We start from the raw sequence: 14,477 nt of genomic DNA on the forward strand, positions 1-14,477 counted from the left end.
TGCTAAGGCACTTCAGTCATGTCCAACTCTTTGTGACCCTGTGGACTGTAGCCCGCCAGGTTCCTCTGTCCATGGGATTCTCCAGGCAAGAATACTGGAGTGGATTGCCATGCCCTCCTCCAGGGGATCTTCCTGATCCAGAGATCAAACCCACGTCTCTTGTCTCCTGCATTGGCAGGTGGGTTCCTTACCACTAGTGCCACCTGGGAAGCCCAAAGTGGTGGAAGGGCAAATCTAATATACCCTTTACTTCATCATGGCTGCAACCAGAAGTTATATTCTCACTTGAAAATGTTGTTTTTTCTTAAAAGACTTATACATAGAAAACTATAAAACACTGATGAAAGAAATCAAAGAGGACACAAACAGATGGAGAAATATACTGTGTTCATGGATTGGAAGAATCAATATTGTCAAAATGGCTATACTACCCAAAGCAATCTATAGATTCAATGCAATCCCTATCAAACTACCAACGGTATTTTTCACAGAACTAGAACAAATAATTTCACAATTTGTATGGAAATACAAAAAACCTCGAATAGCCAAAATAACCTTGAGAAAGAAGAATGGAACTGGAGGAATCAACCTGCCTGACTTCAGACTATACTACAAAGCCACAGTCATCAAGACAGTATGGTACTGGCACAAAGACAGAAATATAGATCAATGGAACAGAATAGAAAGCCCAGAGATAAATCCACGAACCTATGGTCACCTTATCTTCGACAAAGGAGGCAAGGATATACAATGGAAAAAAGACAGCCTCTTTAACAAGTGGTACTGGGAAAACTGGTCAACCACCTGTAAAAGAATGAAACTAGAACACTTTCTAACACCATACACAAAAATAAACTCAAAATGGATTAAAGATCTAAATGTAAGACCAGAAACTATAAAACTCTTAGAGGAGAACATAGGCAAAACACTCTCCGACATAAATCACAGCAGGATCCTCTATGACCCACATCCCAGAATTTTAGAAACAAAAGCAAAAATAAACAAATGGGACCTAATGAAACTTAAAAGCTTTTGCACAACAAAGGAAACTATAAGCAAGGTGAAAAGACAGCCCTCAGATTGGGAGAAAATAATAGCAAATGAAGCAACAGACAAAGGATTAATCTCAAAAATATACAAGCAACTCCTACAGCTCAATTCCAGAAAAATAAATGACCCAATCAAAAAATGGGCCAAAGAACTAAACAGATATTTCTCCAAGGAAGACATACGGATGGCAAAAAAACACATGAAAAGATGCTCAACATCACTCATTATCAGAGAAATGCAAATCAAAACCACAATGAGGTACCATTACACGCCAGTCAGGATGGCTGCTATCCAAAAGTCTACAAGCAATAAATGCTGGAGAGGGTGTGGAGAAAAGGGAACCCTCTTACACTGTTGGTGGGAATGCAAATTAGTACAGCCACTATGGAGAACAGTATGGAGATTTCTTAAAAAACTGGAATTAAAACTGCCATATGACCCAGCAATCCCACTTCTGGGCATACACACCGAGGAAACCAGATCTGAAAGAGACACGTGCACCCCAATGTTCATCACAGCACTGTTTATAATAGCCAGGACATGGAAGCAACCCAGATGCCCATCAGCAGACGAATGGATGAGGAAGCTGTGGTACATATACACCATGGAATATTACTCAGCCATTAAAAAGAATTCATTTGAATCAGTTCTAATGAGATGGATGAAACTGGAGCCCATTATACAGAGCGAAGTAAGCCAGAAAGATAAAGACCATTACAGTATACTAACACATATATATGGAATTTAGAAAGATGGTAATGATGATCCTATATGCAAAACAGAAAAAGAGACTCAGATGTATAGAACAGACTTGTGGACTCTGTGGGAGAAGGTGAGGGTGGGATGTTTCAAGAGAACAGCATCGAAACATGTATATCTAGGGTGAAACAGATCACCAGCCCAGGTTGGATGCATGAGACAAGTGCTCGGGCCTGGTGCACTGGGAAGACCCAGAGGGATCGGGTGGAGAGGGAGGTGGGAGGGGGGACCAGGATGGGGAATACATGTAAATCCATGGCTAATTCATTTCAATGTATGACAAAAACCACTGCAATGTTGTAAAGTAATTAGCCTCCAACTAATAAAAATAAATGGAAAAATAAATAAATAAATATTAAAGTGCTAAAAAAATGTTTCTTCAATCAGAGTGAATTTATTTTATTCTAGATAGAATAGAACTTTAAACTCTATCTTTAAAAGTCTGAGCTATTTCAAGGTCTAATTCCCAAAAGAAGTCTAGGGAAAGAATTTCTAAAATGAAGACAAATATAAGGGTTTTTAATTATCCTGGAGTTTCCTTTGCTCATCATATATACTCTTCTCTAACAAGGAAGGTACACTATTCCCTAGGAAAAGTCAAGTCACTGTTAACCATCTTTATATGGAAAAGTTAAATATATACAGTAAGTTAGTGATACCCAATTTTTTCTAGGTAATAGCACATCTATAAAATGCTAATATTTTGAAGACATGCTGCTGGTGGCCTGACATTGTTGGAGGCCATCAACTCGGGACAGGGTGGAGTTCCACCCCCGAAGGTCCTTTGCATCCATGCAGGAGAACTGAAAGGATCACTCCTATAGCCCACTCAGAGCACAGGGGTGAGAAAATACAACAGAAGTAACATTTGAGTCCAGATTTCACTAAGAAATAAGAGAAAAGTTGAAACCAAATCTCAGTCCCCAGAAAGAAGAGAGTTTTCACAGGCATGAGAGGCAGGCAGGCAGGAATTAGGGGAGACTTTTACAGGAGACAGCCCAGAGCAGAAGCCTCAATACCTCTGGCCTCATAGATGGTTTGCCTCTTAGAAAAAGATGCTTCTATATGGAGCCCTTTCAGAGAACAGCACCCAACAGATGCTACCATACTGGCCCAACACCAGGGTCATCATCCGCAATGGGCATCTCCTGGAACTGTGGGACATGGCTGTATAGTTAATCACAACAAATATACACGAATTGCCAACTGATTTCATTTGCAGCCTATACAAGCCTAAGTCTTAGGAAATGCTTATATTTTTGTCCTTTTTTTCCCTAGCAGAATGAAAGATTTTGTACCCTCTTAATTCTACTTCAAACATCAGTAATCATGTGAAAAGTGGATGTTTGCAGAGAGGGTGGCTACTTGTACTCTGGCTTTTAGAACGATCAGAGACATAACATATAAGGGCATGTGAATTAGCATTATGTCAAATGCAGATCATTGAGGTGGCACTTTTGCATTTTTTTGTCCATTTAAATATAATTAAGCATGTGAAATTATATAACAATATGTTTTCATAGAAGCTTCTCATTTTCTACTTGTTAGGTCATTTACATTGAGAGGACCACTCGATGGTAAATTTTAGAAGCTGTTTCTAATGGTGCCTTCAGCTCATCCAAAGCTTATGGCTAATGGTATAATTTACCTCTCAAGGCTGTGCATCCTACAGTGGAGATTTCACTTTCACTTATGTTTAGAGAACTATATTGATTCTGCACACAAATACATGCTTTTCTTCCATTAAAAGGATAGTAGGTATAATAAAAACAATTTTGCTTCATTATAAAGACACTGGCATTTATAAAACATATTTCATTATGCTTTAAGAGATATTCTTAGCTCCTGCATCACCTCTAAGAGACAAGAAGAAGGCTGTTAGGGTGAGGGGGGAGGAATATTCATTTTCCAAATAAGCACCAGGAAGGAATAAGACATGAAGGGTATAGTCATGATCATTATGAAGGTCAAGAACACCCAAGCCAGCTGCAGCAGCTAATGGAAATTCTTACCTTCCATCTCCCTTTTTTTATAAGACAAATATACATTTCTTCTTTCTTTTAGAAAAACTTATTCCTTGGCATAAAAATTTGTTTGGAGTCTCTTCATACACAGCAAATTTAGCTTCTAGGCCTGTGCAGTGAGTGAAAAATATAATTCCCAGGTCCAATCTCAGTCCTCAGACAACTCAGCCGAGTTCAGACCTGTCCAGTGGACTACAGCTACACTTGTCTACCACTTGGAGGAAAAGGGGCACAGAAGTGCAGAGGTGGGGTACATGAAACAGTTCTGCTATGGGAGTTTCATGGTCTCTTGTCTTATAAAGAATATGCCCAGGAAGACTCAGAACAAACCCAAGCTCTTTGAAATTCAGGCAATTTATGTATCAAGCAATTATTTACTAACACTGAGGCTCAGATGCCCTTGGAGGAAAAACAGACCAACCAATCACATTCTGTCAACAGTACCTTTGCAGACCAAAAGTCTATAACTTTTCCAAACTCCAACGCATCAGTTTTTTTCTTTCATGAATTGGGCTTTTTGTGTCCTAACAAGTCTCTTCTCTTATGTTTTCATAAATAACTTTTATATCTTATGTTTCCTATGAAAATCTGTGCTTCATTTTGAGTTAATTTTTGCATAATGTGTTAGATTAGGTTAGGGCTCCTTTTTTTTTTTGCCTATTGATGTTCTATTGTACTAACACCATTTCTTGAAAAGATTATCCTTTCTTTTTAAAATTTTCTTTGTACCTTTGTTAAAAAATTAATTTCACTATTGGTGGGAATGCAAACTAGTACAGCCACTATGGAGAACAGTGTGGAGATTCCTTAAAAAACTGGAAATAGAACTGCCATATGACCTAGCAATCCCACTCCTGGGCATACACACCGAGGAAACTAGATCTGAAAGAGACACGTGCACCCCAATGTTCATCGCAGCACTGTTTATAATAGCCAGGACATGGAAGCAACCTAGATGCCCATCAGCAGACGAATGGATAAGAAAGCTATGGTACATATACACCATGGAATATTACTCAGCCATTAAAAAGAATTCATTTGAATCAGTTCTAATGAGATGGATGAAACTGGAGCCCATTATACAGAGTGAAGTAAGCCAGAAAGATAAACACCAATACAGTATACTAAAGCATATATATGGAATTTAGAAAGATGGTAACGATAACCCTATATGCAAGACAGAAAAAGAGACACAGATGTATAAACAGACTTTTGGACTCTATGGGAGAAGGCGAGGGTGGGATGATCTGAGAGAATAGCATTGAAACATGTATATTATCAAGTGTGAAACAGATTGCCAGCCCAGGTTGGATGCATGAGATAAGTGCTCAGGGCTGGTGCACTGGGAAGACCCAGAGGGATCGGGTAGAGAGGGAGGTGGGAGGGGAGTTCAGGATGGGGAACACATGTAAATCCATGGCTGATTCATGTCAATGTATGGCAAAAACCACTACAATATTGTAAAGTAATTAGCCTCCAATTAATAAAAATAAATGAAAAATATATATATAAAAACTAATTGACTATATTTTTATGGATCTGTTTCTAGACATTCTATTTCAAGGGCTAGCAAACTACCTTCCATGGGTCAAATGTGGCCTGCTACCTATTTTTGTGCACCTCTGAAACTAAGAATAGTTTTTACATTTTCAAATGGTTTTTAAAAATCAAAAGAATGGTATTTCAAAGTATGTGAGAATTACAGGAAAGTGAAATCTACATGTCCATAAATAAAGTTTTATTGGCACTCAGCCATGCCCATTCATCAACACCTATGACTGCTTTTATATAGTTGACACAGATATTGTATAGCCTATAAAATCTAAAATATTTACTCTCTGGTCCTTTACAGAAAAAGTTTGCCAAGCCCTGGTCTAGGATATGAGAATCCTTATCCATGCATAATCTCAGGGGTTCTCTGAATGATATTATAAAAAGATACTGTAAGGACAGAAGTTTTAAATAGAACCTCTGAAAGCCCCGAGGAGGGCAGAGAAGGAAAGCATTTAATAGCCAGCTACCCTTTCCAACTAGGACTAAAATATAAAAGCTTTAAGTAAAACTATTCTTAAAAGGATGAATTTTACTGCAACATGTAGTTAACTACAAAATGGGGAAATTTTAAGTCTAAAAGGTATTTATTTTTAATGACATTTTCTTAAATATCTCTATGAGTCAAAAACTAAGAAAAAACATTTGCAAGGTGAAAGATGACATGATAATGGCATGAATAATACAGTATTTTTATACAAATCAATTGGAAAATGACAAAATTTTCTACTTGAGTAAGCATTTTGAAAAATGCAAACACTTATCAGATTAGCAGAGATGACAAAGAATAACAATACCAGGGAATGATAAGGATAGGGAAACATTCTCATTGGCTCCTGGGGGGAGACTAATTGGGAGACCATCTTTCAGAACATCACTTAAATGCCTTTAAAAGGCACTGAGATGGGACTTTCCTGGTGGTCCAGTGGTTAAGAATCTGCCTTCCAATGCAGGGGATGCAGGTTCGATCCCTGGTCGGGGAACTAAGATCCCACAAGCCGTGGGACAATTATGCTTGGGCACCAAAACCTGAGAGCCTGAGCGCCACAACTAGAGAGTCTATGCCCCACAACTACTGAGCCCGAGCACGCTAGAGCCCATGGTCCACAACAAGAGAAGCCTGCACCCTTCAACTAGAGAAAAACCATGGCAGCAATGAAGAGCCTGTGCACTGCAATGAAGACCCAGAGCAGCCGAAAGAAAAGGCACTGAGGCAGCAATACAGCAATTTATCATCATGAAATAATAACTGCTAACATTTATCCAGAACTTACTATGAGCAAGAGATTTCAAGTGCTTCGCCTCCTTTAACTCGTTTCATCTTTACAACACCAAGAGGTAGCTACTGTTATCATCTCCATTTCACAGATGTGAAAACCAAGGCACAGAGAGACTGAGCAGCCCACCCAAGGTTACACAAGTAGTAGAAAGTGGTAGAAATGCTTACACACATGAGGATCTACAAATAAGGTGATGACTACAGGCAACATGGTACAGAATAGGGAAAACCAGAAACAAGCAAATGTAAGAGAGGACTGTGGTCCGACATACATTGGGATGTTAAGGAACCATTTAACCTTGCTGCCAAAGATAGGCATGATATACTGGGGACAAATGAGGTTACACAAGAGTGTATATGATATGACCTTATTTTTATTTTGAACTGTAATTGTGTGTGTGTGTGTGTGTGTGTGTGTGTGTGTGTGTTTAAAGTCTGGAAGAACATGGCCCAAATATTAAGAGAGAGATCTGAAGGTGATGCAGTCAGAGGTGATTTTGACTTGCCTTCCTATTGATATGTTTTGTTCTCATTTATTCTCTGAGAGTAAGTATTACATATTTAATTTTTAAGTAGAAGAGGGCATCAGAGGATGAGATGGCTGGATGGCATCACCAATGCAATGGATGTGAACTTGGGCAAATTTTGGGAGATGGTGAGGGACAGGGAGGCCTGGTGTGCTGCAGTCCATGGGGTCGCAAAGAGTCGGACATGACTGGGCGACTGAAAAACAACTTAAAAGTGCATCCCACACTACTTTCCATCCCAGAAAAGTATATTTTAATAAAATGCAAATGTGAATGTAAAGAGCTTTGAGATACTTTAAGAAGACAGAGGCTATAAAACTATAATAAATCAGTTTCATCCTAAGAAAAGTTAAATAATAGAGGGGCATTTCAGGGAAAGTACAGCCCTTAATTGCAGGGGAGTTCAATATACCAAGAGAGAACTCCCAGTCAATGGGCATTTGTCTTTTCTTCTTCCTATCGTAACTTATCAAAGCAATAACTATAATTTAACTTTTTATTTCTAAAGCACTTTTAGTCACAACATTTCATTTAATCCTACAACATAATACAAACAGAAAGGGTGGAAACAGAAAACAGAAAGAGTTTCTCTAATTCCTTAAGGCACCTGCAGATTTTTATGTGTGTGTTGGGAGGAGAAAAGTATTCCAAGATGCTGGGGCAAGGGTGACTGATGTCCTATCACTTAAGCACAACCCTTGGGAGAGAGATGATAATTAGGTTGAACAAGCACAGGGTCCTTTCAGTTTTATATAATTTGAGGAAGCATGCAAAGCTGAGAGTCAGCATCAACTGCCAACTCATCTGTTGATGAGAAATCTGCAATCATTGAAATCTCCAGGTGGCATTGTTTTGAGTGTCTACTGGCAAATGCAAGTCCTACTTTTACCATCTTCATTTAATTTAAAGCTGTGTCTCTGTGATGGTACACAGCTCAGGAAGAAGAGTTTTGATCAAATGTGTTTCTGGTGCCAGGAATCTTCCCAGTGGTCTCGGAGTCCAGGTTACTTTAATTAGTAAGACAAAACAGTAGTAAACTGTATTCCTGGGGCTTTCCAGTGGTCTGAGGAAAAGATATATTGTGACTGCTGTACCCAGTCAGGACATATGCAGTCTAACAAGACAGGCTATACCGCGAGAAATACATCCAAGGCCATAAATGACTCATTCGCTGAACACTGACATTTTTCAAATGTGTGTAAACCCAGATGATCCCAGACCTCCGCTTAACTTCTTCACTCACTCATAAAACACGTCCTTCTAATGGGTCTGTCAGTGTGTCATCATTTTCAGGGTGACACCTGCTAATTTACTCCTCACCCCTGAAACCACATTTAATCCTACATTTTAGCTCTGCTAAAAGCTTCAGCAGTTGAGAGAGGAAGGGTCAAGGCCAGCAATCTATATAGCTGATCAGCTTTCTTTTTCTAAGCTGAAAACCTTTCCTGAGATTTCCAAAGTCACTTTCCCATGGGGAGAGGAGCAAGGGAGTCTGGACGTATTTTTCTCATGAATAAATGTTTCAACTAATGAATTAATGGAAGGAAGGCAGGAAGGGAAAATAAACATTAAAATAAACAAAGGACAGATCATAACAGAAAGATTTAGGAAGGAGCTCAGGGTAACTTTCTTTTCTCTCTCTCTTTTTCCCTTGCCCTCCCTGCTCTCTTCCTCTTTCTCTCTTTTTTCATGGTGACAGCAAGGAGAAAACTAACCAGGATCCAGAAGAAGAGAGAGAAGCGAAATGGGCTGGGCATGGGAAGAAGTGGAAGAAAGAAGTAGGAGAAGAGAGCTTCAGGCACAAAATGAAGCAACGTGAGCCCTGTGCTGAGCTCAATATGTTCTCTGCACTATGATTCCATTTCTGTAGATGTGACAATGGAATCTGCAGGTCCTGAATGATTCTGACCCTAAGAGGTCACAGCCATGGATACCAAAATGTCAGAAACAGATTGGGGGAATGGTGTCATAATGTTGTTTTCCTGATAAAATGATGATGATGTCATTAATTTAGAAAGAAAATCCCACAGGCACTTGCCGTAGATATACCCAGCAACAACACGTGACTCAATAAGTAGACAAGAGTCACCTCAAGGAGTGATCGAGCCCCACCTATGGCAAGCACCCACAGCCTCACAGGAAACAGCAGTTCCATCCCACCAGCCCCCACAGTCAAGGTCGGGAGACGCCTCTGCCCTGACGTGGCTGCTGGTGACTAGGAGTCTCTTGGGAAAGTTGCTTCCGGGCTCTGGGCCTCTCTCTGTTCCTCCTTTGTCACCAGGACAGAACACCCAGGGTGCCATCTAACTCCCAGGACTGCTGTGACCTCAGGCATTTGGGGTTCTTGGTTTGCAACATCCCCAAGAACAGGCGAAATCCCTAAAACCAGGTGAAACCCATAAGAACAGGCGACATCCCTAGCTGGGGTTTTTTTCACAGTGGTGACCTTAAACCACTCCTATCTGTAGCTACTCTTTTGGCTTTCTTCTTTCTTGAGAGCTGCAGATCAGTTTTCTCCCCCAAACATCAATGTTGTCCGCCTCTCCTTCCCTCCAACCACACTACACTGTGACTTTAGTCAATAATAGTACCTTTCTTCATATTTACCTTGATATTGTCAAATAGGCTGGATAACCATGAAGAAACTGGGGTGTCTGCCTTTAACGGGTTGAAGACACAGCCACTCAGGGGAGCCTTTTGATAAGATATACCCGAAGTTCTTGGTTAACAAATGAGTCACGTGGGAAGCCCTTCCTCCCTGGTGAGTGGGGACCACTGTTCTGGGGCCAGGAGGCTGTTGGCCAAGGGCAGGGATGTCGGCCCTCTCCACAGCTGGGTTCATTCTGCCCCAGGCAGCAGCGGCCAGGGCTCACACATCCTTCACAGCAGAGCCCCACCTGACCCCCCAGCTGCTCTCAGTCCTTCTCCAGGGAGCTTCTCGGATTAGAAACCAGACCCAGAGGCTTCTGAACCCTTTCAATCATGCTCTGAGCACAAGCCAGGAAGGCAGGGATGGGGGCGGCAGGAATGCAGACGAAGCAGCTATTTTTGAGTGACTGGAAAGAAAAGCTAAACACAGGTGTGTTCTGCACCCATGGAAATGTTCCCAAATCCGCAAGAATTCTTTATAAATAAACTAAAAAAACACACCACTGGAGTTGCCACATTTCATCCTGGTTTCCAGGGACACACACAAATAGTTCGGGCCAGTGCACATTATTTCAGGAACAGAGAAGAGCTTATAGGCACCCACTAAAGGTGTCTGGCTCATTTTCTAGCAAGCTCTATGAACTGACAACCTAGGACTGAAAATGAGGGTGATGTTTGCCCTGTGACTCCTGCCATGGCTCAGAAAAGCAGGGCAAAGAGAAGTCAGTTTAACTGACAATAAAATGAGACCACAGCTGGTTTTGGGGGTAAAATGAGAAACTCTACAGCAAAAGCCATCAACACTTAGAGAACAGCAATTCTGAACTTTCAACTCAACTCACAATGTAATAAAGAACCATACCAAAATGAAGATTAAACAAATCATGGTGAAACTATTCACTCTGCAATATGAAAAGCAAACAGTCATCTAAATGAACTTGTGGGTGATCCCTCAACTTGGAGCAAGAGGAAGATTTTTTCATAAAGCAGGCTTGACAGACTCAGACTCCATCCTTCCCATCTTCAGCAGGCAAAGTACTTTTGGCATATTTTCATTCCGATTCTTGCTGAAATCTCACCCGCTGCAAAACTCTTTTTTTTTTTAAATATAATTCTATTTAGTTAGTTTTGGCTGTGCTGGGTCTTTGTTGCTACTCAGGCTTTCTCTAGTTGCAACGAGCATGCTCAGTTGCTTCAGTCATGTCTGACTCTTTGCAACCCCAAGGACTATAGCCCACCAGCTCCTCTGTCCATGGGATTTCCCAGGCAAGAATACTGGAGTGGGTTACCATTCCCTTCTCCAGAGGATCTTCCTGACCCAGGGATCGAACCTGCGTCTCCTGCATTGCAGGCAGATTTTTTTTTTTTTTTTAGCTAAGAGGTGGATTTATTTAGAGAGAAACACACTCCATAGACAAGGTGTGGGCCATCTCAAAGGGCAAGTGTGGCCTTGGGAGAAACACTCCACAGAGTATGGGCTGTTGCAACAGCGAAGCCCGGCAACATGACAACTGAGCCTGTGCCCTGGAGCCTGGGGAGCAGCAACTATTGAGCCCACGATCCACAACTACTGAAGCCCACAAGTCCTAGAGCCGAGCTCCACAACAAGAGAGGCCCCCACTATGAAAACCCATACACCGCAACTAGAGAGGAGCGCCACCCCTCCATGTGGAAGCCAGGTCCAGGGATCAAGGGGACAGGGAGGGTGCCAAGTGCTCGTTTTGCAAGTGGAGTCATAATTATCTGTAAGCTGCTTCACAGGTCCAAACTGCTTCTTAACATTCAGCTAGGGAACTGGGGAAAGCAGTCGCAATCCTCAGGACACTGTGAGAGCAGCCTTCCACCTCCACCTGGTTCCCTGCTCCCTCTCGGGTGGATGGGACCAGGAGAGAGTCCCAGTCTGACTAAAGAAGCTCTTTAGAAAACTCCACTTTCTTTTATCCAGCAGGATTTCAGACTGGGAGGAAGGAATGAAATCACCAGGATGAATGAGTTCTCATCGTATTGAATCAAATGACAAGGATGGAATATAAGAAGATGTTGAGGTAGAAATAGATGAGTTCAGACAAGAGACCATCTGCGGCAGTCTTTTCTTTTCCCCAAACCTTAGTAAACATCATTGTACATCTGGTTTTCAACTGAAAAGAGGGTATCCCCCTCCAAACAAAAACAGGGAAGTGACTCCCCCCTCCACATTGCAAAGAATGGCAGTTGTTTAAAACTCTGGTCGCTTTATCATCCGGGGGTGGGGGGGGACAGCTCCACCCCTTCCCCCGTGGTAATAAAACCTAGTCTCTGTGCTAATTATCGGAGTATCTATCTCCTGCTTCACAGACGCTTCAAGTCTTTGGTTCAGGGTCTGACTTAAAATAGGCAATGCCCTGTGCCCAGGAACACAGCCTGGAGGAGGCCCACAGGATGAGGGCAAGGGCGGCAAAGAGAACCTCTCTGCCTCCTTGGCTGAAAGGAACAAGAAGGGCAGTGTTTCCCCTCCTCTGGGTTCCTCTGGCCACGGTCAGCACCTATAGAGGTGAATCAAATTAAGTTCACAGGAGATTTTAGAGGTGAGAAGATGGATGTTCTGGGGCCCTCAGCAAGCAGGGAACACTCTGCTGGTCCAGAAAGGCGCCTAAGCATTGCCCAGCACACCACTTTACATGTAGAAGGTGAGAGCGCCAAGCTGTCTCCTTAAATAACCTGCCCTTGGGCAAGCTACTTAACTTCTGGGGTCCTGCATTCCCTGGCATCTGGGGCTTGGGCTCTTCAAACACACAGCCTCTACAGCCATTCCTTAAAGGTCACTGTCCTTGATTAGAAGGTTATAAAGGTAAATCCTACCAATCACCTATAGACACATTTGGAGGCGGGGATGGGGGCAGGTAACACCATGTCCCTCCCCTCTCAGTGATGGCCAGAGACAGTGGGACCCAGGACTTGCTTCCCACCTGAACCCCCTGCCCTGTCTCCCCTTTCTCTGCCCCCTCCACCCTGTCCATGCTTTCTAGCCCTGCATAAATGCAAGCAGCAGTGATGATTCCCTAATCACGCCCTTATGCATCCTAAAGACAGCTCAGCATTTCTTTCATGATCAACCATGATAAGAACACTATATTTCAGAGAAAAGGCCATGTACTCTGAGAATTACTTAAATAATAGATCTTTCAACCACCTTCTTGATGAGTACCATTGCATGAAAGCATAAAGTCCATGGTGCAGGCCCTGTTAAGCTGTGTCACTTCACACAGATGCAGTGATCATAAAATCGTCCCATCTTCTCAGCCTGAGCAAGATGGGCAAGATTCTCTCAGGCATGCTACTTGTCTTTGATCTGAACAGTAAATATTCTTTAAGCCTTATCTGCCTGTGAGGCACAACCTTGCCTTTCTAGAATCCCTCCTTTGGTCCCTCAAGACACAGAGCTTTGCAGCCAGGGCTGCTGTGGAAGGTGGGCTCACCAGTCAAGCAGGCCGCTTTCCATCTCCCAGGTTAGCCTTTCTGGGATGGGGTCATGCAAATCTGCAGCTGGCTCCAAGGCAAATGGAAACTAGTTGAGCTTCAAGTTCATTCATTCACTTGGATACATTTGGCCTAGCCTGACTGAGAGGAAAGATGCAAGATTCTTCCTTGGGATTTCAGGATCATGAAAATCATTTCAAAGGTTAAAATAAAAGCTCGTACTAATCCACTCAACACCTCAAAGTAGTTCAGAGTTTAGAAGATAGGAGGGAACCTTTGTTTACCTTATTGATGAGAGTGACTATATCTCCTTCTTTGATTGTCAATTCATCATCATTCTGTGCCTCATATGGAAAGATAACTTTGCAGTAATCCTTGGCTGTAAGGAGAAAAGAAAACACAACCTTTAAAATGCTGTATCTAATGAGCTGTCCCAGAAGGAGATGTTCTCTATCACATCAACTGCAGAGAAAGGCACACTTAACAGACAGGACATAACTGCTGCATAAAGATACAAGGTTCACCCTTGGAAAACCACCCAAGATGGCTCATTTTTGGTTCATGCATTTTTTTATTCTCACTCTTTCCCCTCACAAATTAGGTGATGTCATGAAAGCCACTGACTGCTTTGCTTCTCTCAGACAGAAAAGCAAAATGATTTCCTTGGTCTCAGAAAATAGGGGTGTCCTTTTATAGACTCTTTATTTTACACACCATTTTATATCTTCTTCAGGTGGATACATATGTAGATGCAATCTACAAAGAGCTTAAAAGCTTAAATTTTGCCCTGTCTTCTGCACATCACTAAACCAGAAATCAAGCATATGCGTATGTTATAAAATGGTACCCAAAACAATGGAAAAGACTCCAGCATGGTCTGTTAAAGAGACAGAGGTCGATGTAGCTGTATGTGATCATGTGTCAGTCACAAATGGCCAACAAATACTGACCAAATGTTCTTTACACACACATGTGGGGAGGGGGCGAACTTTTCAAATATGTTTCAAGGTCCCTCTATGGGAACCTGCCTACTCAGAAAGGGGGTTGTTCGACAGTAAGGAAATAGCTTTTACCCCAGACAGAAAGCACTAAGGCCAATCAAAATCCATTCAAATGTGCCCTGAATTATATGCTTTGGAAAGTCTACCTGATACTAAAACCTTCACTATTTCCACAAAAGCA

General features: G+C 41.9%; 1 protein-coding gene across 7 annotated transcripts in view; it reads right to left on the minus strand.

Annotated features, from left to right (window-relative positions):
* SH3KBP1 (SH3 domain containing kinase binding protein 1) overlaps positions 1–14,477 on the minus strand; it is a 341,920-nt gene that overhangs the window by 73,318 nt on the left and 254,125 nt on the right. For all 7 annotated transcript variants that reach the window (XM_070462384.1, XM_020914380.2, XM_020914383.2 and 4 more), the window contains one exon: positions 13,580–13,674. In XM_070462384.1, the coding sequence (XP_070318485.1) occupies positions 13,580–13,674 (95 nt within the window). The remainder of the gene's footprint in view (positions 1–13,579; positions 13,675–14,477) is intronic.

Source organism: Odocoileus virginianus, unplaced genomic scaffold (genome assembly GCF_023699985.2).
Source record: "Odocoileus virginianus isolate 20LAN1187 ecotype Illinois unplaced genomic scaffold, Ovbor_1.2 Unplaced_Scaffold_4, whole genome shotgun sequence".
Lineage (NCBI taxonomy): Eukaryota > Metazoa > Chordata > Mammalia > Artiodactyla > Cervidae > Odocoileus > Odocoileus virginianus.